The following is a 23,138-nucleotide window of genomic DNA, read 5'->3' as shown; positions in this document are numbered from 1 at the left end:
AAATAGCTCTCAGGTTGGACGGCTTTTAGGCTCCTGGTACTGAAGCTGGACATCTTTGTCCTTTGCAGCCCTCAGAGTTGCGATCTTATCGTCCAGCACAGCAATTTCCGCTTCAACTCTCAGAAGTTTCTCTGAAAGCAAGTCCTCATACTCTTTGTCGGACAGAGATTTCATGGGAGAAAAAGCAGCGAAGCCGTTCTTTAGACGTGATGAGAGCTGGGTAATAGATGTAGTGCCATGCGTGGTATTCAACCCTGCTTGAGTCAGAGCTCCGATCACTCCGAACATGATGCCACCGGTCAAGAGGCTTCCTCGAGGCACTAACTGCTGTCAAAACGTGTTCATTCTGCTTTATTCCCGCCACTCACAGAAGTTTGCAAATACTACTCCTGAACATGAGCCTGCAATGCTACTTGCGGCGATCTTGTGCAGATCATTATCCCGGTTCAAGGCACCTGCCAGCAACACACTCCGGCAATCTGGCAAGACGTGAGCTGATGCAATTTCAAGATTTGGGCTGACACAGACAGAAAAAGGTGGTGCCAGCACAGAACCATTGTGTTGCAGAAAATGCGGTATAGGCCAGTGGATTCGTAGTCTGGATGAGAGTGCCCGCGACGCCGCCGTATGCCGCACCACAAGCTCCTGGTTACCATAGTCAACACATCAGATTGCTGATTGTTCTTTAGATAGTCTCGTGTCCCACCTGTCGCGGCTCCGACGTAGAGGGCCGGCACAAATGGCGTCCAGAAGATATCTTTCCCGGCTTTAGGATTTTCCTTGGACATGGCGCATTATATAGCTGTTGCAGCTCCTCACAAGACAAAAGCAAGACAAAAGGAATGGCACCGGCGGCTATCGAGTCCCAGTGAACGGGAACAGATGCGCCTTTGAGGTCAGAAGTGCAGGATCGCGCCAAGCCCCCAATTTGGCACGGCAGATCTAAACCCAAAATGGCATTGAGCGGGTCAAGGAAAGAAATGGCCGGACAAACCTGCCCTGCAGAGTCTCTCCTACCGCCCGCAAATCTTTCAAGGCTTTCGTACACATCCTCTGCGCCGACATCCACGAGGCGCTGCACTTCGTCTCCTATCAAACACCATCAATTCCAGGCTACTGTCTGGTTGGAGTGCGTTCGACGACGTACTTGGACTGTGACATTCGACTCGCATTTTCAAATCCAGCAGGGGACGTACATATTTAGTGCGCCTGCCGATATTTTGCAATCATGGGTATGAGCACATGGTGACAGGGCGACATTTGGCGCACAGCCTGCGCACCTGGTCGTTTCGTCAATCTCACTCGCTGACGTGTTATAGCTCCCAAAAAGAACCAAAAAATGTCCCTCGGGACCTTCTTGCAGGACGAGAGTGCGTCCCACTCGGGGTTGGTTGCAGCCGACATCAGTCGCTAACTGTTGGTAGACTATGGTTCTTGGGCCGATGAGATGGAGGACATGCCCCTGCCAAGTAAGCTCAGCGTGTACGAGATGAAAACACAGATGGACAGGGGATGCTGACTGCGTTTGTTTAACAACAGCCTCTGACACACGACCAAGCTATGGGTCTGAACGAAGAGCGTTTAGCACAACTACTGGCATGGGCAACGGCTATCCAGGTCAGTTGTCGCGTGCCATATCATTACCGAACAGGACAGAATGCTGACTGTAGACTACTGCCACCCACAGACCGACGAGATACATACCCTGCACGAGAACAACTCCCTCTCCCCACGCAACCCCCTTACACTGCACATCTCGCAAACCTGTCCTTCGATGCCACGCAAGGAGATGTAAATGATTTCTTTAGAGACTGCCAGGTCACAAACGTCCGCATTGTGGAAGACAAACAAGATCGCAAACCCAAGGGCTTCGGTTATGTCGAATTTGCAACACTGGATGGTCTTAAGGCTGCATTGGCTCTCAGTGGCAACAACTTGGCAGGTCGTCAGGTCCGTGTTAGCGTCGCCGAACCGCGTGAGTTATCATTTTGGCCTTTATGAAACTGGGACTGACCGTCTGCCTAGCAAAAGAAAGGCATGAGACCCGCGATTTCAGCGACTGGTCAAGAAAAGGCCCTCTTCCAGAACTGCCGAATCAACGCAGGGTTTCCGACAGGCCAGGAGGTTACGGCGGCCGTAGCTTTGACAACATGTCCGACGCCGGAAGTGAGAGGGGCCACGGGAACGAACGTGGCGCCCGGCGTGGGTTCGGGGACGGAGATGGCAAGGTTCGGGACTTCTCAAATTGGGAAAGAAAAGGACCATTGTCACCGGTCACACCTGGCCCCACGAGTTTAAGGGAGGGCGGGAGACAGGGAAGCAAGGAAGGCTACGGCTTTCGCAAGAATTCGCCGTCCTGGGGCGATGCAAGATCACAGGACGGGTCTCGGCCTCCACGACGTGAATACGCCGAACGACCTCCTCCCGAGAGACAACCGACCGCACCGGAACTTGATAATCAATGGCGCGCTCGCATGAAACCTGATTCTACCAAAGTCCCGACTCCCGAAGCCAGCGAACCCTCTTCTCCTGCCGCGCCGCCGGCTCCAGCAACCAGACCGAAATTGAATCTGCAGAAGAGAACTGTTTCCGAGACGGACCCCGTGGCATCACCTGCTGCTATTTCGGATGTTAAATCCAGCCCGTTTGGAGCAGCTCGTCCAGTCGATACGGCATCTAAAGAGAAGGAAGTCGAAGAAAAGCGCCAGCTTGCTCTTCGACAGAAAAGGGAGGCGGAGGAAAAAGCAAAGGCTGACAAGGCCGAGGAAAAGAAATTGGCAAAGGAGAAAGCTGAGGTGGACAAGGAGCGGGTCAAGGAAACGCCTAGCAAAGAGACCAAGGAACCCAAGGAGCCCAAGGAGTCTTCTGCTGCCAAAGAAAATGGCGAGGACACGGCCCAATCTACGCCAAAGTTTGATATTCTGCGTCGTGCTGACTCGGGCATGAACGATATGGTTGCGGATGACGAAAATGACGAGGAGGCGGAAGAACGGCCTCAGCCGACAGACGACAAAGCAGTCAAACCAAAGGAAATCGTGCAGACCCCAACGTCGGCGAAGGCCAATGGTTCTTGGAGGAATGCACCGTCTGCCCAACCCCAACCCCCCGCTACCAGCACTGCTACAGAACTGGAAGAGGACGGCTGGAGCACAGTGTCCAAGCCGCAAAAGCAACGCAACCAGCGACGATACGGTCCGTCGAGAGGAGCGGCGTCCTGAGAAAATATCAGAGTTGCCACTCCAGGGCCGTGCGAACGATCATGCAGCACATGCTGTAGCTGAAGTTTTTTGTGCGGTCTTTTGTACATCTACTCGCCTCTCACCATATCTGGCCGACCTGCAGTTTTCAAAGTACAGTCGGTGTGGGAAGGCGGATCTCGGCAATTTTGGCTATTCTCCAGTCTTCGCACCTGTTCCCAAAAATTCCAGGGATCGGGAGTCTGCTTGCTTTGTCCAGCATGGAGGAGTTTGGGCAGGAGAAGGGTCTGGAACTGTAGCCAGAGAAAGTCTGATAAGGATGGGATCGCGGCTCCGGAAAAAAATGATTTGGAGAGACAGTCTCTCGACTCGCACTCGTGTCTTTACTCAAGGCTGGCCAAATACGACAGACCACATCGCCTTTTAGATGGCTCATAGAACAAGTATTGCTTTCAGGGTGTGTGTTCGTCCTCTGTCCTCTCTGTCCCCAGCACCCACAGCATGCACGTGTCACAGCGCCTACCTTGAATGGCACAGGTAGTCAGAAGAGGCCCCCAGTCCAAATGCTTCATCTGCAATTGACTCCTACACTGTCATCGCCACTGATGAGTCGCCTGCCCAGTGCTACCTAGGAAGATACCAGGTGCCTCGTTAGTTGGGTGCGTGGGTACTCAAGTGCTCTAGATGGATCAGATCACGTGCTATTACCAATCTCAGGAAAGTGAGACGAGGTGCAATCTGGACCAATCAGTGGGAATCAAAAAATATGCCAAGGCCACAGCCAAAAAGTGTAGTCACTGGATCTCGAACATGTGAGTGAAAAAAACAGTGACCAAAGCAAACACTCTTGGTCTCTAGCGACCAGAATCTCTGCCAACCCTTCACCTAGTCATGAGATGGGGTACAGACGATGGCGAAGGGCCTGGACGACTTGATCGAGTTTCTGCTCGAGGAGATTGCTGTCAGTGGAAGTCGAGGTCAGTTTGATTTTCGCGACTCATTTTCCCCCTCCAAACCTGCATGATCCGAGGTTCCCAGTGGCGATGGGTTCCAACTTCACTTTCAACCACTGGATCCGCCCCACATCTATCCATCAACGAATGCTAACTCAAGTCTACGCGTAGGTGTTACTATCCGTGATGTTGCTCACTTCATCTCTTCATTCTACAACGACCTGGAAGATAACTCACGATCCAATGCCCCCGTTGAGCACATTGAACCAAGCCCTCCGGTTACAGTTGATTTCCCCCTACTTTCCAAGATCTGGTCCTGGTTAGGTCGGCATCCTGATGTCTCTATCGGTGAAGATAGAAGGTACAACAAGACATCTTTGACGGAGATTGAGATTCAATTTCCGAACTACGTCGACCTTGGTCCCAATGGTAGGCAAATACCCGCTGAGGACGGTGCCGACTCGGACGGGTCAGAGCAACCCGGCACAACACCAACGAAGCAACCAAGACTTCAGAAACCCCGTGCTAGTAAGGGTCCACGGATCTCTGTTAGCGAGACGCGAATCTGGCAAGCGATATGCGGTCATCCGCCAGACCTCAGCAAGGTTGTACCTCTTGAGTTCGAACTCTTGTCTCATATTGCGGCAGCAAGGTCAACTGGAATTTTACAAGGAGACCTTGTGAGAGCATCTGGCCAGGACAAACGCTCTGTACCTAAGCGGACGGACTCCCTACAAAGCAAAGGCTACATCACAAAGGAAATCGTTTTTCGCCACGGTACTCGGACAAGTCGACTGACGCTGAGAAAGTTCGCCCGACAAAATGCAGCAGACGCTGAGCCGTTCCATAAGCTCCATAGCCTCCCACAACGTGGTTCAACTTTGCGAGATGTCGTCCGCAGGATTTTTGATGTGCTGGAAGACCGCAAGCTTATATCTCAAACAAGTCTAGCAGAAGAACTGAGCCTGGGGTCTTCGGGGGAGTCCGCCATCCTTTCCAAGATCATCCGTCGGCTCGAGAAGCTGAAGTGTATCAAGAGAGTCCGAACTGCTGTCGGACCTTCTGCAACCTCTGATGACCTACGACATTTCGTTCAACTGGTGCGGCGTGCCGGCGCAGTGGACCTGGATAATTTCGACACAGAGATGTTGTCTTTGAGCCAGACAGTTGAGGAGTTGGCATCCACTTACGACCGCAAAGATCGCAACAATGGTGCCCTCGAAGTTCCAGCCGCCGAGGAGGAAGATGACGAGTCCGACGAAGCTGTTTATAAACCTGCCAGGTGGAACCCTGACCGCTTGATGCCTAATGTTATGGTTGATGCCGTACGACTTGCGGGTCAAGAGGGTCTGACGAATCTGGTAAGTCCATGTAATTCCCCAAGTCTGCCACAATACTAACAGTGAGAAGAATGCACGTAAAATGATTACTGGCGACTTTGTGCGCCGTCAACTAGAGTCTCTGTTACTCCGACTTTCATGCGAATCACTCATCATGCAGCCCCAACATTTGTGCCACTTGGCCATCGTCCGGACCACCGTGAGACAGGAAGGGGTCACGCAGTATGTCCATTACTCGTGGGATACCTTTCTACAGAAGGCTACAGACCACCATCTCGACGTTTCCGATATCCCAGGTGCTGGTCAGATGATGAAGAGGCTTGCAGAAAATGACGCTGGCTCCGATGTCGACCACCAGAACTCCCTTCATTTTGATGTTGATGAGTTCGGGTTTCCGGTGCAACCCCCTCTGGCTCTGCAGCTGCGTCACGGCCAGGCTACCTTTTTCGAGTTAATAAAGGCAGCTGCCGCTGGAGATGTCAAACAGCGCAACGGGGAACCTGCCATTGTTAAGCACGGGATGAAGATGGCTCTTACAACACGCGACGAGTCGACAGCCGTGTCCAGCACGCCAAACCGGGTTCCTAACCGGTTGTCTCACCAGCCGCAGCAGCCTACGGGACAACCGCTAAAACGCCGCAGAAATTCAGGTGATGAGAAGACAGCAATTGGCCGTCCTCGCAAATACATGCGGGGCACGGAAAAGTTCTGGCGGATGCAATTCAAGCAGGCAAGACCGGATGCTGGCACGAGTTCTGACAACCTTACAAAGGGAATCGCCCAAAATCCCTCGGCCGTTGCTTTACATGCCCGACGCCCAGCAGGTTTCGATGAAGCACTAGTCCAGGCCCTAGAGGCCAAATTGCCGATACCCATGCATCCGGAAGACATCAACGAGGACTGGGTCCGTTCGACAAAAACCATGATAGATCGTTCTTCAGAGGGCATCTATATATCTCCTAAAGGGTTTCGCTCCGACAACAGCCAGAAAGTAGCGCAGATCATGATTGTAAAAACTCCACGGCTAAAATCACTCGACTTCAACGAGAGGGACGTCATCCATCCATTTCGCTTCCTCTCTTCTAGCGCGTCACATAGCTTCCCATTCCGAAGGTATTATCCTAATCTCCCACCCTGGAGTCAAGCAGCGCCAGGTGCGCCAAGATCATCGAAGCGCCAGGCTAGAAGGGCACTCAGCAAGGTCGAACAGAAGGGGAAAACAGGCCCTAGATTGGGCGTTTTCTATGAAAACCCGCGCCTGCAGGCGCCACAGGCTCCTGAACTTCCAAAGGCCGGCGATGTTCAGCTACAGGTAAACGTGTCCATGGACACTACCGACGAAGAAACCGGACCTCTCCGTGAGAGCACTTTGTTGCCTAGAGACTCATCCCCCGCATCGATGAATGAGGTCGTCTCTCCCAAGGACGTGAGAATTGGAATTGTGCAGGCCGAAGGAGGTTCGCAACAGAGCAATCAAGAACGAGACCGCAGCTCAGTGACACCGGTGGCTCCAAGCTCGAGGCCCACCACCACCGAAACCCCTCGTATCAGACCTTCCAGAAATCGGAGGTTAACCCGCAAAGCCATCGAGTCTCGGAATTCAGATCAGCCCTCCTCCCAGCTGCCTGATGTCCTTTCTGAAGCTCCGAAAGTCCCATTCGATATATGTGCAGCAGACTCTGGATTCCAAAATGAGACATCCCTTGATCAAGAACCTGAAACACTCAGTGCAGAGGCAGTGACACATTCTATAGACCACTCGCCCACAAAGGAGCGCTCCGCAGATATCCCAGACTCGGATACACAGAAGACACAAACCCCTCACTATGCACAACATCCCATTCCCAGTGCCGCAGAAAGGGATGTTGATGCTAGTCCCAGTGTTGGTGATACAGCAGTTACGAGAATGCCTGCGGTTGAAAATGACATCACCGAGAAGCCAGCTACACTGGCTATCTTAGAGGGAATCTCCGAAGTTGCCACAACCAGAAGTCCCTCTGTGGCTGAGCGGGTGCAAGAGAGCCATCATGTCGCAGAAGAGATGGACACTGTGCACCAGAAAAGCTCCTTCCCATCTGAGGCCGACACCAGACAACGAGTCTTAAAGGCAAGTAGTGCAAGAACTGAGTCTGTTGACACAGGCGACTCTGAAGAGGAACCACAGCCAAAGAACCGACAAAGTCAAGGGAAACAGCGCTATTTCGACGGTGCCAAGGCACTCTTTCGGAGAATAGTTCTTCAACTGATTCAGGAGACATCAGGGGTCGTGCCAAATGATCCGCCTACGCTCAAACGCATCTCGTTGCCTCGCTGGCAGGAGGCTGGTGGGCAAGGTCGACCCTTGCTTAAAACAATCAAGACTGCAATCAAATCCTTGACCGAATCTCGGAGACTAAAACAGGTCATTTTCACGTTCCGAGCGAAGTCTGGGCTTATGGTTAAGCGGTCAATCATCTTCTTACCGCATATCGACCCTTTGTCTCAGGCGGTCGAAGACATGAAGCAGAATATTATCAACGCAGAACCAACTGACTATGTCCCGCCTGAGTGGCGGGGTGAAGGCTATCGCATTCCCCTCGTCAATAAAAGGGCTCCGAGCAGAACGCCTGAAGTCGAAGAGCGACGGCCCAGAAGACGACGCGCATCGACGGCAGCGTCAGACGGAACCATCGCCTCCGCCGCCAGTCAGCGTGAGGGGAGCCATACGGAAACAGCCACACCGTCTCCGGTTGTAATGCCAGAGACTCCGGCAACGGCTTTCCTCACGCTCAAAGTTCCAGCACTGGGGTCACTTCCAGTTGTGCATCTCCATAAGTGGAGGGCAGAGTGTCCAGTAAGTGCTTTACGCTCCGATACTTCCGATGCGAATCCGTGGAAATCGAGCGCGTTCCGACCCGTACGGCGGCGCCGGAGAGTGGAACAACAAGCCATGAAGACAAATGGACGTTCAATCATATGGCGAAATTTCCCCTCCTCATTGGAAGATATCCTGCAGCTTCCTGCTCTCAAGTTGGACTACGATGCCTTTCAAGCCGACGATCCTGACTGGCAACGTTTTGCCTGTGAGGTCGAGGGAGTTCGCGCCTGGGAAGAACAAGAGCCCGAGGTGGCTCTTTCGAAGCGCTCTAAGTTCGCTTTCATCAATCATTTGGTCCCAGGTGCCTTGTATGCAGGGTCAGTCGTTCCCTTGTCTGTTGAATTTAGTAAGATTGTCAAGTTCGACAAAGATGGAGTCGATTTTGAGGTTGCATATCCTCCTGCCGGATCATGGCCAGCATTTGTGAACGCCCTAAATGCACCTCCCAGTGTTACTTCCCGAATCGCAGCGCTCGACGAGACAGACTTGATATCGGCGCCACCTTCTTCCCCAAAGCGTGGCATTCGGCGGTCAAACAGACCGTCCAAGCGCGTGCTGTCTGAAGATGACCACGGCTTCGTCCGCCCACCGGCACCTAAACGCCGCAGGAAAATAGCACAGGGTCTATACTCGGCACCATCGAGACGGACTGGAATACTAGCTCTGAATGCTACACGCCAAAAGCTTCCTCGAGGTGCCAAGTGGCTGCAGACCATGCCAGAGGAAATGATTTATCGCATTGCCATTGCTGTCATTGTTGTTCGGACGATAGCTGGCGGTATGCAAAGTTTTATCAACTGGCAAATTGTCATGACGCTGTTTCCGGAGCAAAAAGAAGAAGTTATCAAAGCTCGGTGGAACACACTATCAACAAGATACAGTTCCGACATACAAAATCTCACGGATGACTTTCAGTCGAAATACTTGGACGCGCTGCAAGCGGGCGAGGTAGTGTCGGTTACCTTTGATGACATTGGAACCACAGATTGGGGCGCCATTGTCGAGTGGGCTCTGAAGAACCTCGACCATTTCAACTTGAGGCGGATTGCACACCTTCCAGCTGACCGAGATGATTTGCTGGATCGCTATACCGTGGAATTTACCCAACCCAAATACTCTCACAACCTCATTTGGGGGAACAGCACGACGAACGTCAAGGAAGAAGTCGCTAGGTCGGTTGTTTTCGGCACATGCGCTGATTCGACTATGCAACCCGGTATCCTTCGTTATCAACATGACTTCGAAGTTGAGATGGCCGCGCCAGCCCTTCGCGTGGCCAAATCATGGGTACTCGCCACCATTTTCACCCCAGAATCAGTGTTCGATGCGGCACTGGCCCAGACCAAGCTCTCCTCCCTTGGCTCAGACCAGTTTGAATGTGACGCACTCCTTTCACGTGTATTGAAATTGCTCCAAGACGAGAGGATCATACAACGGAAGCAGAGTCATCAGCCACTGGAGCAAGGGTTGCGTGTGCGCACATGGGAACCCCATAGGAAGTTCTTTGAGCGATTCGAGGAACGTTGCATGGTCACTCCCGAAGGGCTGCGTCGTGCCGTCAGATACAAAACAGAAATTCTTGACCGTGCGTTTGCTCAGGGACATAGTATGGTGATCGACAAAGAGGCAGTTGTATCTGACGGTGAGATGGTGGCAATATTGAACTTGATAGCGACGGGACGGATCAAGGTCCGACCAGGTGCGGACGTGCCCAAGACTCGCTACGGCCTGGATCACGAACGAATAGGGTACCGAACCAAAACCCTGGACAAGAAGTTGCTAGGCTTCAGCATTGAGATCACGCCGACAACGGAGTATCTGTTTGGAGGTCCTTTGTCGGGCGAATTTGGAATACGCCAGGTCCCCGTCCCACGGGGCCAGGCAGATGAACCTATGGGCTCAGTTCCATTGTGGGTCGATATTCATGGAAATGTGCAGGTGTCACTTTGGCACAAGCTCCTTGTGGGTGTGCTCGGGTTTGTCTCACAAATGCCGGGCGTGACTGCCTCACACATCTCAAGGGCTTTTGGTTTCGTCCCTGATGAAGTTGAGGTGGAGTTGATCATGCAGTGGTGTGCACAATCTGGATTCGCAAAGATGAACCCTCGAACGAAGGGATATGAGACATTGGAGTGGTGGTGGCTGTGTGTTGACGAGGCTGTCGCATAAGGGGAGATATGGGTTGATCAATTCTTTGGGTTGACGTGTATTGTGGGCGAACTTTGACAAGTACTCAGCGTTGACGTTGTTCAAGACCAACAGGACAATACGCATGAACGGTATTGATGGGATAGGAGTTCTGGGAACAGGAGTGCGCAGCTATTTCTTGTGGCGCAGGATGTTGGGTGTGGTGGCCAATGGTCTTTTGGTGGACAAGGGAGGGCGACTTGCACATGTAACAATCTCGTATTCGTGAAGATGCGCATCTTCAGGCGCTCTTGTACATTATTGTATATCACTAAGATGCCGGAGATCTTTCTAGCAGTTCACATTCCCACAGCAGTCTATGTCTATACCTCGTTAATGGTTGTGCAGCAGTATGTCTTCCATACAATTTCCCCGCATCCGCAAGATGCGCTTCTCCAAGTCTGCGGACCATTCAGCAACTCACCCTGACGGACATTCACCCACGGGCATCCAACAATCCACTCACAATCCCCAGAGGCTCGAGGCTGAGGCTTCGACCCTGCAACAATTACGCCGTGTCCGCCTTCGCGACTGATCTTGAGATTCTCCAGTGTCTTTGAAACCACTCGTTATCGGTGCCTGGCCGCGGGAGATGAGGTGCAATTGTGCTGCCCCTCCAACAGATCACGACTTCTTAACCAAGATTCACAATGTCTTATATTGTTCCAATACACCCTCCTAGCGGTGTACGCCATGCAATCAAGCTGAATTTCCTAGAGCCTGGCGTTGACACCCTTATTGTCGCGTGAGTACACTTCCAATCCCTCCGCGCCGATAGGCTATGCGCTAAAGGCACGATCTAGGAAAGCGAATCGACTCCAGATCTTCGAGCAAGGACCGGAAGGCTTGAGCCTGCTACACACGAAGACCGTCTATGGCTACGTTACCATCCTCGAGAAGCTCCGTCCGGAGTCTTCCAAGACCGACCACCTTTTCGTCGGGACCGATCGCTACCAATATTTCACTTGTTCATGGAATGCGCAGACCAAACAGTTACAAACAGAGCAGAGCTATGTGGATCTGGCAGACAAAGTCTTGCGCAGCTCGCAAGAGTCGGACAGGTGCCACGTGGACCCTACACGGCGGTACATGACATTGGAACTATATGACGGAGTCATATCAGTCCTGCCCTTTATCCAGCCTTCCAACAAACGGGTTAAAAGAGAAAGCACTTCCAACACTCAGGTCGGGGCTCTCGGTGAGCCGGTTCAGGTCAGGATCGAAGAGTTGTTGACAAGGTCATCGGCCTTTTTGGAAATGGATCCCGACTCAAAAGACAATCCGAGGCTGGCCATCCTGTGGGAAGACAACTTGGAGAATCCACAGCTAGTGATAAGAGAGCTCAAATACCGGACTGGTGGAGAGCAGGCATCTGCGGATTTGGAGAGAGTGGCCGAACTAAAGGGTGACCAACTCGACAAAGGCGTGAGCCATCTCATACCCGTCCCCGTTCCGTACGGAGGCTTCCTGATTCTAGGCGACCATGCCATCCGTTACGTCGACCGCGATTTGACAAATGTCATCACACAGCCCCTAGATGACGACTCGACGATATGGACTTGCTGGACCAACGTTGATGACCGACGATGGCTTCTTGCTGATGACTACGGCAAATTGTTCTTCTTGATGATTGAGACAAGCTTTTCCGAAGTGATCTCGTGGAGACTCGACCCTGTCGGTGTGACCTCGAAGGCTTCTTCCTTGATATATCTTGACGAAGGCTACGTCTTTATCGGATCACATGCGGGGGACTCGCAGGTTGTGCACATCGAGGAGGAAGGTGTCCGTATCGTACAGACATTCGCCAACATCGCCCCTATTCTAGATTTCACCATCATGGATCTGGGTCGAGGTGCCGAAGGGGGCGCAACCCCCGAGTTCTCATCTGGCCAAGCTAGGATAGTGACAGCCTCTGGTGCCTGGCAGGATGGTACCATTCGGAGTGTCAGAAGTGGTGTCGGTCTGGAGGAGATTGGCACAATTGGCGAGCTGTCTCATATTATCGACCTATGGGGCTTGAGCTCAACAGGGCTGGGCACTACGCAGGATACCCTGCTTGTATCCTTCGTCAATGAGACGCGAATATTCCAATTCGATGCAGAAGCCTCAGTTGAAGAAGTTGACGACTTCCACCACCTCGAACTCTCCCAACCAACTCTTCTCGCGACAAATCTTCCGGATCGAAAGCTCGTTCAGGTCTACGAGACCGGATTTCGGATCACAGATCTTGAATCGGACATGCTAACATTGGAATGGAAACCGCCCGATTCCGCAGCAAAAATAACAGCTGCAAGTGCCAATTCGGTCCATCTTCTTCTGGTGGAAGGTGGCCACACTCTCCACGTCTTCCACGTCGCCACCAGTGACGCGAAACCCACCGTCTCAAAGACCTTCCCACCAGACTCACAGATATCAGGTGTAACAGTCCCAGATACACAAAGTAATGTCTGTATTGTCTCGTTCTGGCAAACAGCCTCTGTTGCCATTCTTGACCTACACTCCCTCGACACCCTACAATCACAAATGGTTGGCACCCCTGGGACGGACATCCCACGTTCTGTCCTGGTCGCCAACGTCCTCCCTGATGCTCCCCTGACTGTGTTCGTTGCAATGGCCGACGGCACAGTCTTGTCATATTCCTTCGACCCCTTGAAGAATGCTCTATCCGGGATGACGAAGATCTTACTGGGAACTGAACCAGTTTTCTTCAAACGACTACCAAAGGATAACCAATCGGGCTTGTCCAACATATTCGCTTCATGCGAGCAACCCTCCCTGATATATTCCTCCGAAGGTCGCATTGTCTATTCTGCCGTAAACGCTGATAGTGCTTCTCGTGTGTGCAGTTTCAATTCCGAGGCATATCCCTCGGCCATCGCTATAGCAACTCCAAGCGAGCTCAAGCTGGCCTTGATCGGCACGGAGAGAACGACTCAATTGCAGACGCTTCCAATTCGCGAAACAGTGAGATGTCTCACCTACGAGCCCAAGGCCAAAATGTTCGCGATGGGGTGCGTCAGTCGAGCCATTGAAGACGGCGCGGAAGTAACAATGAGCTCGGTTAAGATCGCAGACGAGGTGAGTTTCAAAGAATTACACTCGGTCGATCTACAAGATCAAGAATTGGTGGAGTGTATCATTACAACGGGCTCTTTCGAACCGGAGAATGAATCCCGTGCCTACGGGGAGATGTTTGTGGTAGGGACAAGCCTTCTTGAGGAAAGTGAATCTGGTGAAGAGTGCCCGAAGGGACGGATACTCGTCTACGAGGTCAACAAAGAAAACAAGTTGAAGGAAGTTACTCAAATCAAGGTCAAGGGCGCATGTAGAAGCCTCGCCATGTGCGAGGGCAAGATTGTGGCGGGCCTAGTGAAGACGGTGAGTCTTTTATCATTGCATTGTGGACACTGCGGCTGACTGGTCTGTTCAGGTTGTTCTTTACGGGCTTGTGCCATCATCAACACGAGGAGATCACTCGCTCAGACTGGAGAAGCTGGCCACATACCGCACATCAACGAACCCGCTATCTCTAGCTGTCATGCCCGCCACTCCCAGAGGACCGGCCTCAATCGCCGTTGCAGATCTGATGAAATCTCTATCCATCCTTCACGTCAAGCATGATGCGTCTTCCTCAACAGGCTACACTCTGCAGGAAATATCTCGCCATTTTGCTACACTCTGGTCTTCAGCCACTGCGGCAATCATGGAAAACGAATGGGTTGTTGCCGACATGGAAGGTAATCTAACCATGCTCCGTCAGGCTAAAGACGGCAGTGGAACTAGTGGCTTCAACCGTCGGCTCGAAGTTACGGGAGAATTCCGACTGGGGGAAGTAGTCAATAAAATTGTCCCTCTGACACTCACTCCAGCACCACCAAAAGAAAACGGAAACAAGGAGATCGAGTTTTCAAATTCAGATGGACGGCGTTACGACCGTACGAAGGAGTCTGCTGCTTCGAAGAATCTGCGTGAGGGACCGATTGTCACTCCGCGGGCATTCCTGGCGACCATCGAGGGTGCGATATACATGCTCGCAACCATCAATCCGGCTTTTATGAACGTGCTGTTGACGTTACAGTCCACACTGGCCAATCGAGTACAAGCCCCAGGCTATATGCCTTGGAGCAAATTCCGAGCACTGAAGACTGAGGTTTCGGAGAAGGATGAGCCGTTCAGAGTTGTGGACGGAGAGATGTTGGAGCAGGCGCTGATGAGCATAGGCGACGACGAACTGGAAGGAATTATAAGAGAAGCTGGACTGGCGGAGGGGCAGCTGGGGGTGACTGTACAGGAGGTTAGAGGATGGGGAGAAGAGCTCAGGCGATTGTGCTAGACAAGCACGTTTGTACCATGGATTCATTGGAGGATGAGAAATACCCTAGTTCTGGTCCAGTTGCATGACTTCTTCTCCCTAGTGTGGTTGTCGGGTATCGGATGGAAATTTGGGACATCAGGGAACAGGAAGACATGCTAGAATCTCAAGAGCGCCATCTTTGTCTGGGGATGAGACCGACGACGGGTTGCGGCGTTGATTTTGCAAGAGTTGCCAAGCCCCGAATTCAACGAGGCCTGCAGCCTTCCGCTCCGCTCCGCCATGTCAACAAAGCCCGGAAACTCTTGGCATTGTCACGACCTCCGTATCCTCTTTCATGTACAACAATAAGGCGGGAAGGTGAAACAGAACAACCAAGGACAGGATAAGCGACGCTCGCTGCACTGGCACGCACGGGGCTCTGCAGTTGAGAACAATGGGGTTTGTGGGAAATTGAAAACAATCCCCAAAGACTCAAACAGACACCCGGCAAGTCGACAGGGACAATTTCACTTCATCTCAAGCCTTTACCTGCCCAAGAGCGCACTGAGGGCTTCGCTTGGCATGAGGGGGCTGGTGTGAGAACGATTAACAACAATAGGAACAATAGGATGTGTGGTCTCTCAGTTCACTTCGCTTCTGTTCTGTTCTGCGCCGCCGTGCTGCGCACCAAAACCCATTGAAACAATAGGGCGGCAGGGCGCAATTCACTTGCGCAGGAGTCACAATAGCTCCCAGCCACCTGCAGGAAAGGCCATTGTTCACATTCACATTCACTGTTACCGGCAGAGTCAATGCCATTGATAAAAACCTGAATAGAGAATAGAAAAAGTCATGAACGGAATCAATCAATAGACAGTATCTCTTCTCTTCCCCCTGCGTCTTCTCAAGCCGCCGTGTCTTTAATAAAGTCCTCTCCATCTCTCACCTACCTGCTCAAGAGCTTGATTCTTGCCATTCCACATCTCATAAACACATCTTACAAAATCATTGATCATTCTCACTTCTCCATTGAAACCCTCACAGCCTCTGCATACCTCAGCATACATCTGCATTGAGAGATCATCCTCGCTTCCTCACCACTTCTCTCCTCCTCGCTCTTACACAACCAGAACAGAACAGAACAACTCACATCACATCATAGTAGGTATCTGAACCACCGTCTCCAATCCACATTCTGCTCAGATGTACACGGCACTGTCTCCCATCCACCCTGCCTGAAGCCTCACCCAAATTCTCAACCACCATCTGTGTGCCCCTTTTTTTTTCCCATTGACCAACACTTCTCACTCCAGTCACTTACTCTCAACTCACGCAGTCAATCAGTCCACCAACCCTTTCTGCTCGACACAAGACCGCAAACCGCAAACCGCAAACCGCAAACCGCAAAAATGTGTTACCGCCAACCAATCGAGTGGAAATGCCCCGACTGCGGCAAGAAGGCGCGCGAAAACTCGCTGGCGCACACCCATTGCCCCAACAGCAGCGCGTGTCAGAAGATCCAGCTCAAGCTGCGGCCCCAGATGAGGTTCACGCGTCGTCCGTGCGCAAAGTGTGAGCCTGAACCTCCAATGCCGATGCGGCGCGTCAGGAACAAGATCTCTCGTGGCGGAAACGTGGCGCAGGTCGTGGTGATGATGGATCCGTTTGATGGGGACGATGAGATGGGAGTCTTGACTGTCAATGCCACTGCCAATGGTCCAGAGCGGAAGCAGAACCGCAACGAGGTCAAAGACAAAGATTCAATAGTGCAGCATGGTGAGAAGTTGGTCCTCAGGACACACCACGGCGAGCAGCACCCCGGAACAGCAGCACCTCAACACAAGCAGGAAGTGCACGGAGTCGAGCATTGCGCCACCGCTGCAACCCATCTTGGAGATGCAGTCATCGCAGAAAGCGAACGGAAGCTCGTCGTGTCATCCGGTGGTCGTGAGCGTCAGCGTGAGCACCGACCACTCGAGTTCCGTCCCCGCCACTGCAACAAGATCTGCCGCCCTCGCCACGCCGTGCAGGAGCACCATGGTCTCCCACTCTCCGCACCATCCGCCGCCGTCCTCAACAACTGGTTCAGGATCGTTTGAGACCTGACCCGACTTGATAGATCATTGGGGGATCTTGATACATTACATCGGCAGACAGACAGACAGATAGACAGACAGGTCATGAAAGCACCATGACAGATTGAAGGAGGGAGATAATCATCGCATCATTGAATACTCGATTGGGTGGGTGGGGCCATTGGAAAACGTCTTACCGGAACAAAAGTTAGTGACAGAGCTGGATTGTCGAGAGAGACACACGGAAGAATTTCTGGCTGGCCGGCTGGCTGGTGGTGGTCTCCCAGCATCTAAGAAGAATTTTTCTCACTTGGGTGGTGCAGGCTTGGTCACTGTGGACATGAGCCAGCTTCGAGGATAGAAACAAAGAACAAAAGGCACGGTGCGGTTGGTATAAAGAGAGAGAGAGAGAGAGAGAAATAGAGCCAAACTTCAAACAAATGCTTCATTCATATGCGAGCGAAAGGGGTGGAGTTAATTTCTTGGCATATCGGCTTACATAATATTTTTCCCTTTGCATATTAATTCCATCCAATCCAGAAACGTCATTAGACTCTGCGTTTCAGCCTCATGTCCAAGCCACAACTTCCTTTGTCACCCCATATCTGACCATTACCTCTCTCTGTGGGAGAAATATTTCAGTCCCAGCTTAATTAAAAGGAGGACCCTGTCGCCAGCCAGAACCTTTGACTTGCTGATTCGTTACCCGCCCATACTGACGTCCAGGGAAACGACATCGTCACTGTTCGTGAGTGAGGGATTCGACGGAAGACCAGTGACTCTAGAGAACCTCAAGCTGCTGTGAAAACTCATCTGATCTGACGGGGTGGTCTGTTGGGTTGCAGTTGAAGCGGCAGATTTGGGTCTAGGCCCAGACGCCGTGAGCCAAAACCTGCGATAATCTGAGCTGTTGGAGGAGGTGCAGGATTGCGCCAGCGTCAATGAACCGGAATTCAGCAGGAATCTTTCCGATCCAGGTAAATAAGGAAATCCAGGCCATGCTGACGCTTTTTGCGGTAGAGGATGCCAGGGCTCTTCAGTCTCTGGCACCACGGTGGCGGGCAAGTGTAGAAGACCAGCGACCCTCCTACCAATTCGTTTTAGAGTGTTGGAGGGGATCAAACATGGCATGACTTGCCTCTCATCGGACGTCGGGAAAAACTGTGCAACGACTGACTGGATTGTGCTCTTGTAGAATGCCGGGCTTTTTTCAATCTTTTGCCTCATGAGCCATATCGCCTGGTGAAACAGAAACGAGGGAAGTGGCGTTGACGGCCACCACAGAGTCTCCAAGGCCTTCACAAAGATTTCGGTCCACAACATGAATGGAAGAATGGCAACAGCGAGACCTTTCAAGTCACAGGGAAAGCCTTGATGATTTTCGCTCTCTGTGTGGTCCGGTCCAATGGAAAAGTTGGTCCCGTTGACTACACATTGCTCAAGAACTAAGCAAGCCAAGTCTTGAGCGTAACGGTATCCCCGGGTGACAGATAGCTGCTCGGAAGCCCATGGCAAATGTCGATCAATCTGGTCCTGGTTTCCATGTATATACGAGTAAACCTTGTCCAGTGCGGTGTTTAGGCACCTGCGCGTGACATCGCACTTACAGAGGTGATCCATGATGGAGCCTTTCCAGGAATTCATACAATAGTCTGGTGCCACTCCACACTCTTTGCCGAGATGATCCTGGCTTAGGACCAAGGCAGAAACTGCCCAATAAGCCTGTTCCTCGAACGATTCCAGAGGTTCAATGGTCTGGTCTCTGCCTCGCATGCAGACATGTTGACTTCGGGCGCGTTCGAGGTATTTCCAGGTCGTTGTGCCAGCCATAGACTGTCGGCCATAGCGAGAAAGAAGCATGTCCCGGACATCTCCAAGCATTGCTCGGGAAATTTGCATCTGAAGGGTCGTTTCGGCTGATTTCGCACAATTTATCGCACCGTGAACTACCTGTGGGTAAGCGGCGTCGGGCGTTCCATCATTTTCTCGAAAGTGGTAGTAAACGAGGAGATACAGGTCGAATGCCTCAGTATATGCTCCGAGGAGAGAAAATACAGTTGCAATGGTGTTCATCTTCGCGCCACGCTCTGTTTCGTCCTTATGCTCCGCTATGATGGTCGAGTACAAGTCGAACGCGATTCTTTTCAATCGATACATGCAGGGCATTGATGTAGAGGTCTTTCCCTTGCTACACCGAGCTGAGAGACTCTGTCTTCCACATTCCATACCTTCAGTATCTGGGTTCATGGACTCGGGCTGGATTTGTATATTATCAATTGCGTACTGTCCAGGCACGTCCGTGCAATCGCAGTGTTCCTGTTTGCGATCGGCCGTAGATATATCTTCAGAGTGTAACAAGGAACAATTTGAAGGGCGGAATGTGATTTTCAGGCACCTCAAGCCGTGAGATTCTTCCAATCCTGACTCAGATCCCCATATATCTGGGCAAGAGAGGTTACACATCAACGTAGTGCTGCTGTGCTGTGGTGGTGGTGCCGTGGAAGCTGATGTTGCGTCACTATCTGGGACTTCCGGGGCCGATGTGAAATCTCTCTTCTTATAAAAACAGATATCATGTTCCTTCAAGAGCCCGTCAAGTTGTGCGAGAGTGACAGGTCTCCCAATCAAAGCCTGCACCTCAAGTAGCATCTCGGTTCGAGTGGAGCCAGTCTCTTGCAAAAGCCGCAATTTCGGCCCAAGCATGAGCCTATCCGCCTTGGACAGTCTTGCATTGTAACGTGAAGTAACTGGGTCCTCGCTGATGAACTTTGAGTAGGGCTCATGACATAGGGTTAAGTGAGCCATAGTTGACCGATGTAGAAATCAATGACCATAGATCTCCAGACTGTTCGACTGTCTGGTGAGTACGTTCCACTCAGTAGAGCAAGATCAGAGAGTGGTGAAAAGAAAGTGGTTCGGAGAGGCCTTGATGAAGCAATTTAAAGTGCCAGCGCGTGCGAGAAGCTTCAACTGGGACCCAATTGCAGGAATCATGAATTCCAGATCCAGACTAGCGTTGGATCTGTGGAATACAGTTGGCCAATAAGAAGCAGACCCCTGGTGACACCGTCGGCGCCTCTTTCCTACTTCCGAGCGCCTTCCCCAGACTGGCAAACACGACGAGACAATGCCATGTCAAGGGGCTTGGAATAATCATATTAACCCAGGAAAAGGATAGCATCGGGCACCTCATGGCTATGGTTGAATCACAGGACCAAGACAGCGATGGCGATCATGCGAGGGATAATGACTAGGAGAAAGCGCACCGAATCAGGGCGGAAGATTTTGATCCAGAAGGAGTTATTTGAGAAGGAACCATCCAATCTGCTTGCTTGTAGCCTTTTCATATTGGCATGCTCTGGCTTTGCACCTTCCGGGACAGACTGTCAAATGACGCTTTCTTTCCTGCCACTAGAGAGCACACACACTTCTTCGACAGCCCCTGCTGAACTTCGCGCGGACTTGGAGTCAAGTATGAACTCATTGATATCCTTCAGATGGCAGCCTGGCTCTACAGGGTTGTAGAGCTACAGACTATCCATTTCGATGTCTCACATGTTCATTCACGAGACAACCAACATTGGTCCCTGTTGGTCGTGTTCATCGCGTGCTGCCAGCAGAAGAAGACTTTGTCAACAAGTCAGAAAGCAATGCCTACACCGGTGCTGTCAGATAAATCTCCCGAAACGCCGCTGTCGAATGCCCAAAGTCACTGCTTACCTCCATCGACAATCAGGGCTTGGCCGGTGATGTTGCGCGAACCCGGTCCGGCCAGGAAGCTCACCAAGGCGGCGATGTCGTCAGGGACCTATCGATAGTCAGCAGACCGTGGATGAACAAGATGACCGAGGATCAGATGCACCGAGGGTCTCTTCAGCGCGCATCGAGCTTCGACTGATCTCGCAAACGCTTCACCCTTGGCGAGTCCCTGTTCTTTGCCCATGACTTCATCAATCTGCTCCCACATCTATCAACAATTCAACGTCAGAGCTGTAGCTATGTGATTCATGAAGAAGGTGGAGCATCAAGACTCACTGGGGTGTCCACTGGGCCGGGACAATAGGCTTTGGGTCAACATCAGCGAGAAACGTTCCAGCGGAGAAGACGAGACGTGGATCCAAACCATTGACCTATGCTGGTCGGTCAGCCAAGGTCGAGTCGGACAGATACATATGTCGACGACTCTTACATTGATATCATATTCCGCCAGGTCGTAGGCCATACTCTGAGTCAATCCACGCACGGCCCATTTACTGGCTGCATACGGGGTTGAACCGTGTGACTGTTGAGAGAGACGGTTGAGTATATCAGAGACACTGTCACGAGAGCCGGAATTGCCGTATTGCTTTGTAGTTCTTTTACTCACCGGGCGATGGGCCGCTAGGGAGGCGGCGCCGATAATCCGGCCCCCTGTGCCTTGTGCAATCATTTGTCGGGCTGGCTTAATCGTTAGACGACGATAGGGGTGACAGGATCAGATATGAAGCTATACCGGCTTCCCGATAGCAGATAAACGTTCCTTTTACATTGACCTAGTCGGTTTGGGAGGTTTCATCTAGCGCGGTTTTCTTTCAGGCAGGGCAGGATTAGTTATACTCACGTTGAGAATGAGACTGAAGTCGTCCAAGTTAGTGTCCATCATTGACTTGGGGATGATGATCCCGGCGTTGGCAACCATGGTCTAGGGTGAAATGAACGACTCAGCAACCGAGCACATGATGTTCGTGGGGCGTGACCTGTACAGACCGTAAGGGGGCCCAGAGAGTCGACCGTCTCTTTCACCATCTGTCGGACTTGACTTTCATTGGTGATATCGGTGACGAAGCAGAGACATTTTCGCCCTGGAACCCAACAGCGATCAACCACGAGCTCGAAGATGATGCTGAGAGTGCCATATAGATTGGCTTGACCCTCAGATCGTCAGGGTTTGGGTTTACACACCTTTCTGCTCGATCTCTTCCCGGACCTTTTCGAGAAGCGGAGCTTGCTTTTCGAGGTCATTGATCTGTCACAGAGTAAGTCAGTTTGATATTTGTTTTTTGGAACTCTTCGGCCGCCACCGGGGAAAGACAAACCGCAACGTCCATGCCATCCTCGGCAAGTCGGAGAGCGATGGCCCTCCCAATCCCTCTTGAAGCGCCGGTGACAATAGCGACGGGCATGATTTACTCGAAGACAAAGGGCGGTCTAGTCAAAGCAAGCAGCAATAGGCATCCAATCGAACCGGAATCGTGCCTAACCTTTCACCAGCAGTAGTGAAGATGACCTCTGGCTGCTGAAATAATGTTCTTGATGTTTGCACCACTGAGGTCTGGACTTCTGATGTTCGAGACTAGGTTTGTTGTATTCAGCCGCGGGGGCACAAATCAACGAATCGGAACTATACGAACTATACGAACAGAGTGCAGAAAAGTCCCGTTTTGCCGTGGACCGTCTGGGTAATTATTACTTCGGTGCCTTCACCGGTCAGTCCAACCAACGAGTATCGATGGAGTTGCACCAACGGCAGGGCCACTGCCCCTCGGACGGGCCGATGGTGATTTTCTAAAAGGCTGAGCCGGCGTCAACATCGCCGCGTCCCTCCACACCAGAGTTTACATATTCTTTTCCGCGCCATGTCAAACTTGTCTTTCACAATTCATCAGGTGTTCAAACGGTCGTCTCCGAGTCTCCGACAGCGACAGTCCAGTAAACCACCAAAAAATGTCGGATATCAATGAACAGCAGACCCCATCTGGAGACAAGCTGGCACTCGGGCGACAGATGGTGCGGAAGTTTGCGGGGGACAAGCATGTGGACGCCGTCGCAGCTACCATGGTCCGTTAAAAAATCTGTTCTTCCCACCAACTCCTGAAGAAGAATTGCTGCTAATCTCGGGTGGTGATTGTCACACAGAAAAAGGACCACTTCTCCAAAGTCAGCGAGGAGTTCATCTCGGAAGTTTGTTGGTCTGGCTACGCGAGACCGGGGCTCGACTTCAAAGAGCGCGCCTTGATGAATATCGCCATGTTGACGGCGTTGGGGAGAGCTCCCGAGTTGCGCATCCACATCCGCTGCGCCGTCTACAATGGTTTCACCGAGGAAAAGGTCGCCGAGGCTTGTCGACATGCCATGGTCTACTGCGGCGTTCCTGCTGGCCGAGATGCTCTCATCATCGCGAGCGAGGTTTTTGACGAGCTGAGGAAAGCGGGTGACTATCTATAAGAAGGGCAGGCTAACAAGGGGTGATGTCTAG

General features: G+C 51.9%; 8 protein-coding genes across 8 annotated transcripts; 5 read left to right on the top strand and 3 right to left on the bottom strand.

Moving 5' to 3' along the window:
- Positions 1-9: 9 nt before the first annotated feature.
- On the bottom strand, positions 10-788 carry Z517_04878 (uncharacterized protein; the record flags this gene model as incomplete). Its single annotated transcript, XM_013430206.1, has 4 exons — positions 10-320; positions 369-479; positions 529-645; positions 707-788. The coding sequence occupies 4 exons, from the start codon at positions 786-788 to the stop codon at positions 10-12; spliced, it is 621 nt and encodes a 206-aa protein (XP_013285660.1).
- A 772-nt stretch (positions 789-1,560) lies between these two features.
- Z517_04877 (uncharacterized protein) lies at positions 1,561-3,218 on the top strand (the record flags this gene model as incomplete). The annotated part of the gene is made up of 2 exons (XM_013430205.1): positions 1,561-1,975; positions 2,026-3,218. The coding sequence occupies 2 exons, from the start codon at positions 1,561-1,563 to the stop codon at positions 3,216-3,218; spliced, it is 1,608 nt and encodes a 535-aa protein (XP_013285659.1).
- Positions 3,219-4,107: 889 nt separating this feature from the next.
- Z517_04876 (uncharacterized protein) lies at positions 4,108-10,516 on the top strand (the record flags this gene model as incomplete). The annotated part of the gene is made up of 3 exons (XM_013430204.1): positions 4,108-4,174; positions 4,322-5,511; positions 5,561-10,516. The coding sequence occupies 3 exons, from the start codon at positions 4,108-4,110 to the stop codon at positions 10,514-10,516; spliced, it is 6,213 nt and encodes a 2,070-aa protein (XP_013285658.1).
- Positions 10,517-11,184: 668 nt separating this feature from the next.
- On the top strand, positions 11,185-14,867 carry Z517_04875 (uncharacterized protein; the record flags this gene model as incomplete). Its single annotated transcript, XM_013430203.1, has 3 exons — positions 11,185-11,279; positions 11,338-13,912; positions 13,965-14,867. 3 exons carry the CDS (start codon positions 11,185-11,187, stop codon positions 14,865-14,867), a joined length of 3,573 nt encoding a protein of 1,190 aa, XP_013285657.1.
- A 1,370-nt stretch (positions 14,868-16,237) lies between these two features.
- Positions 16,238-16,927, top strand: Z517_04874 (uncharacterized protein; the record flags this gene model as incomplete). Its single annotated transcript, XM_013430202.1, has 1 exon — positions 16,238-16,927. One exon carries the CDS (start codon positions 16,238-16,240, stop codon positions 16,925-16,927), a length of 690 nt encoding a protein of 229 aa, XP_013285656.1.
- Positions 16,928-17,605: 678 nt separating this feature from the next.
- Z517_04873 (uncharacterized protein) lies at positions 17,606-19,708 on the bottom strand (the record flags this gene model as incomplete). Its single annotated transcript, XM_013430201.1, has 1 exon — positions 17,606-19,708. The coding sequence occupies one exon, from the start codon at positions 19,706-19,708 to the stop codon at positions 17,606-17,608; it is 2,103 nt and encodes a 700-aa protein (XP_013285655.1).
- Positions 19,709-20,612: 904 nt separating this feature from the next.
- Positions 20,613-22,065, bottom strand: Z517_04872 (uncharacterized protein; the record flags this gene model as incomplete). The annotated part of the gene is made up of 9 exons (XM_013430200.1): positions 20,613-20,711; positions 20,766-20,870; positions 20,939-20,967; positions 21,027-21,033; positions 21,093-21,344; positions 21,504-21,584; positions 21,650-21,744; positions 21,845-21,908; positions 21,979-22,065. 9 exons carry the CDS (start codon positions 22,063-22,065, stop codon positions 20,613-20,615), a joined length of 819 nt encoding a protein of 272 aa, XP_013285654.1.
- A 541-nt stretch (positions 22,066-22,606) lies between these two features.
- On the top strand, positions 22,607-23,107 carry Z517_04871 (uncharacterized protein; the record flags this gene model as incomplete). The annotated part of the gene is made up of 2 exons (XM_013430199.1): positions 22,607-22,720; positions 22,799-23,107. The coding sequence occupies 2 exons, from the start codon at positions 22,607-22,609 to the stop codon at positions 23,105-23,107; spliced, it is 423 nt and encodes a 140-aa protein (XP_013285653.1).
- Between the last annotated feature and the right edge of the window lie 31 nt (positions 23,108-23,138).

The sequence above is a fragment of the Fonsecaea pedrosoi genome (assembly GCF_000835455.1).
Source record: "Fonsecaea pedrosoi CBS 271.37 unplaced genomic scaffold supercont1.3, whole genome shotgun sequence".
In the NCBI taxonomy this organism is placed as follows: Eukaryota; Fungi; Ascomycota; class Eurotiomycetes; order Chaetothyriales; family Herpotrichiellaceae; genus Fonsecaea; species Fonsecaea pedrosoi.
Note: the sequence above shows the minus strand (reverse complement) of the source record. Positions and strands in the feature narration are given on the sequence as shown.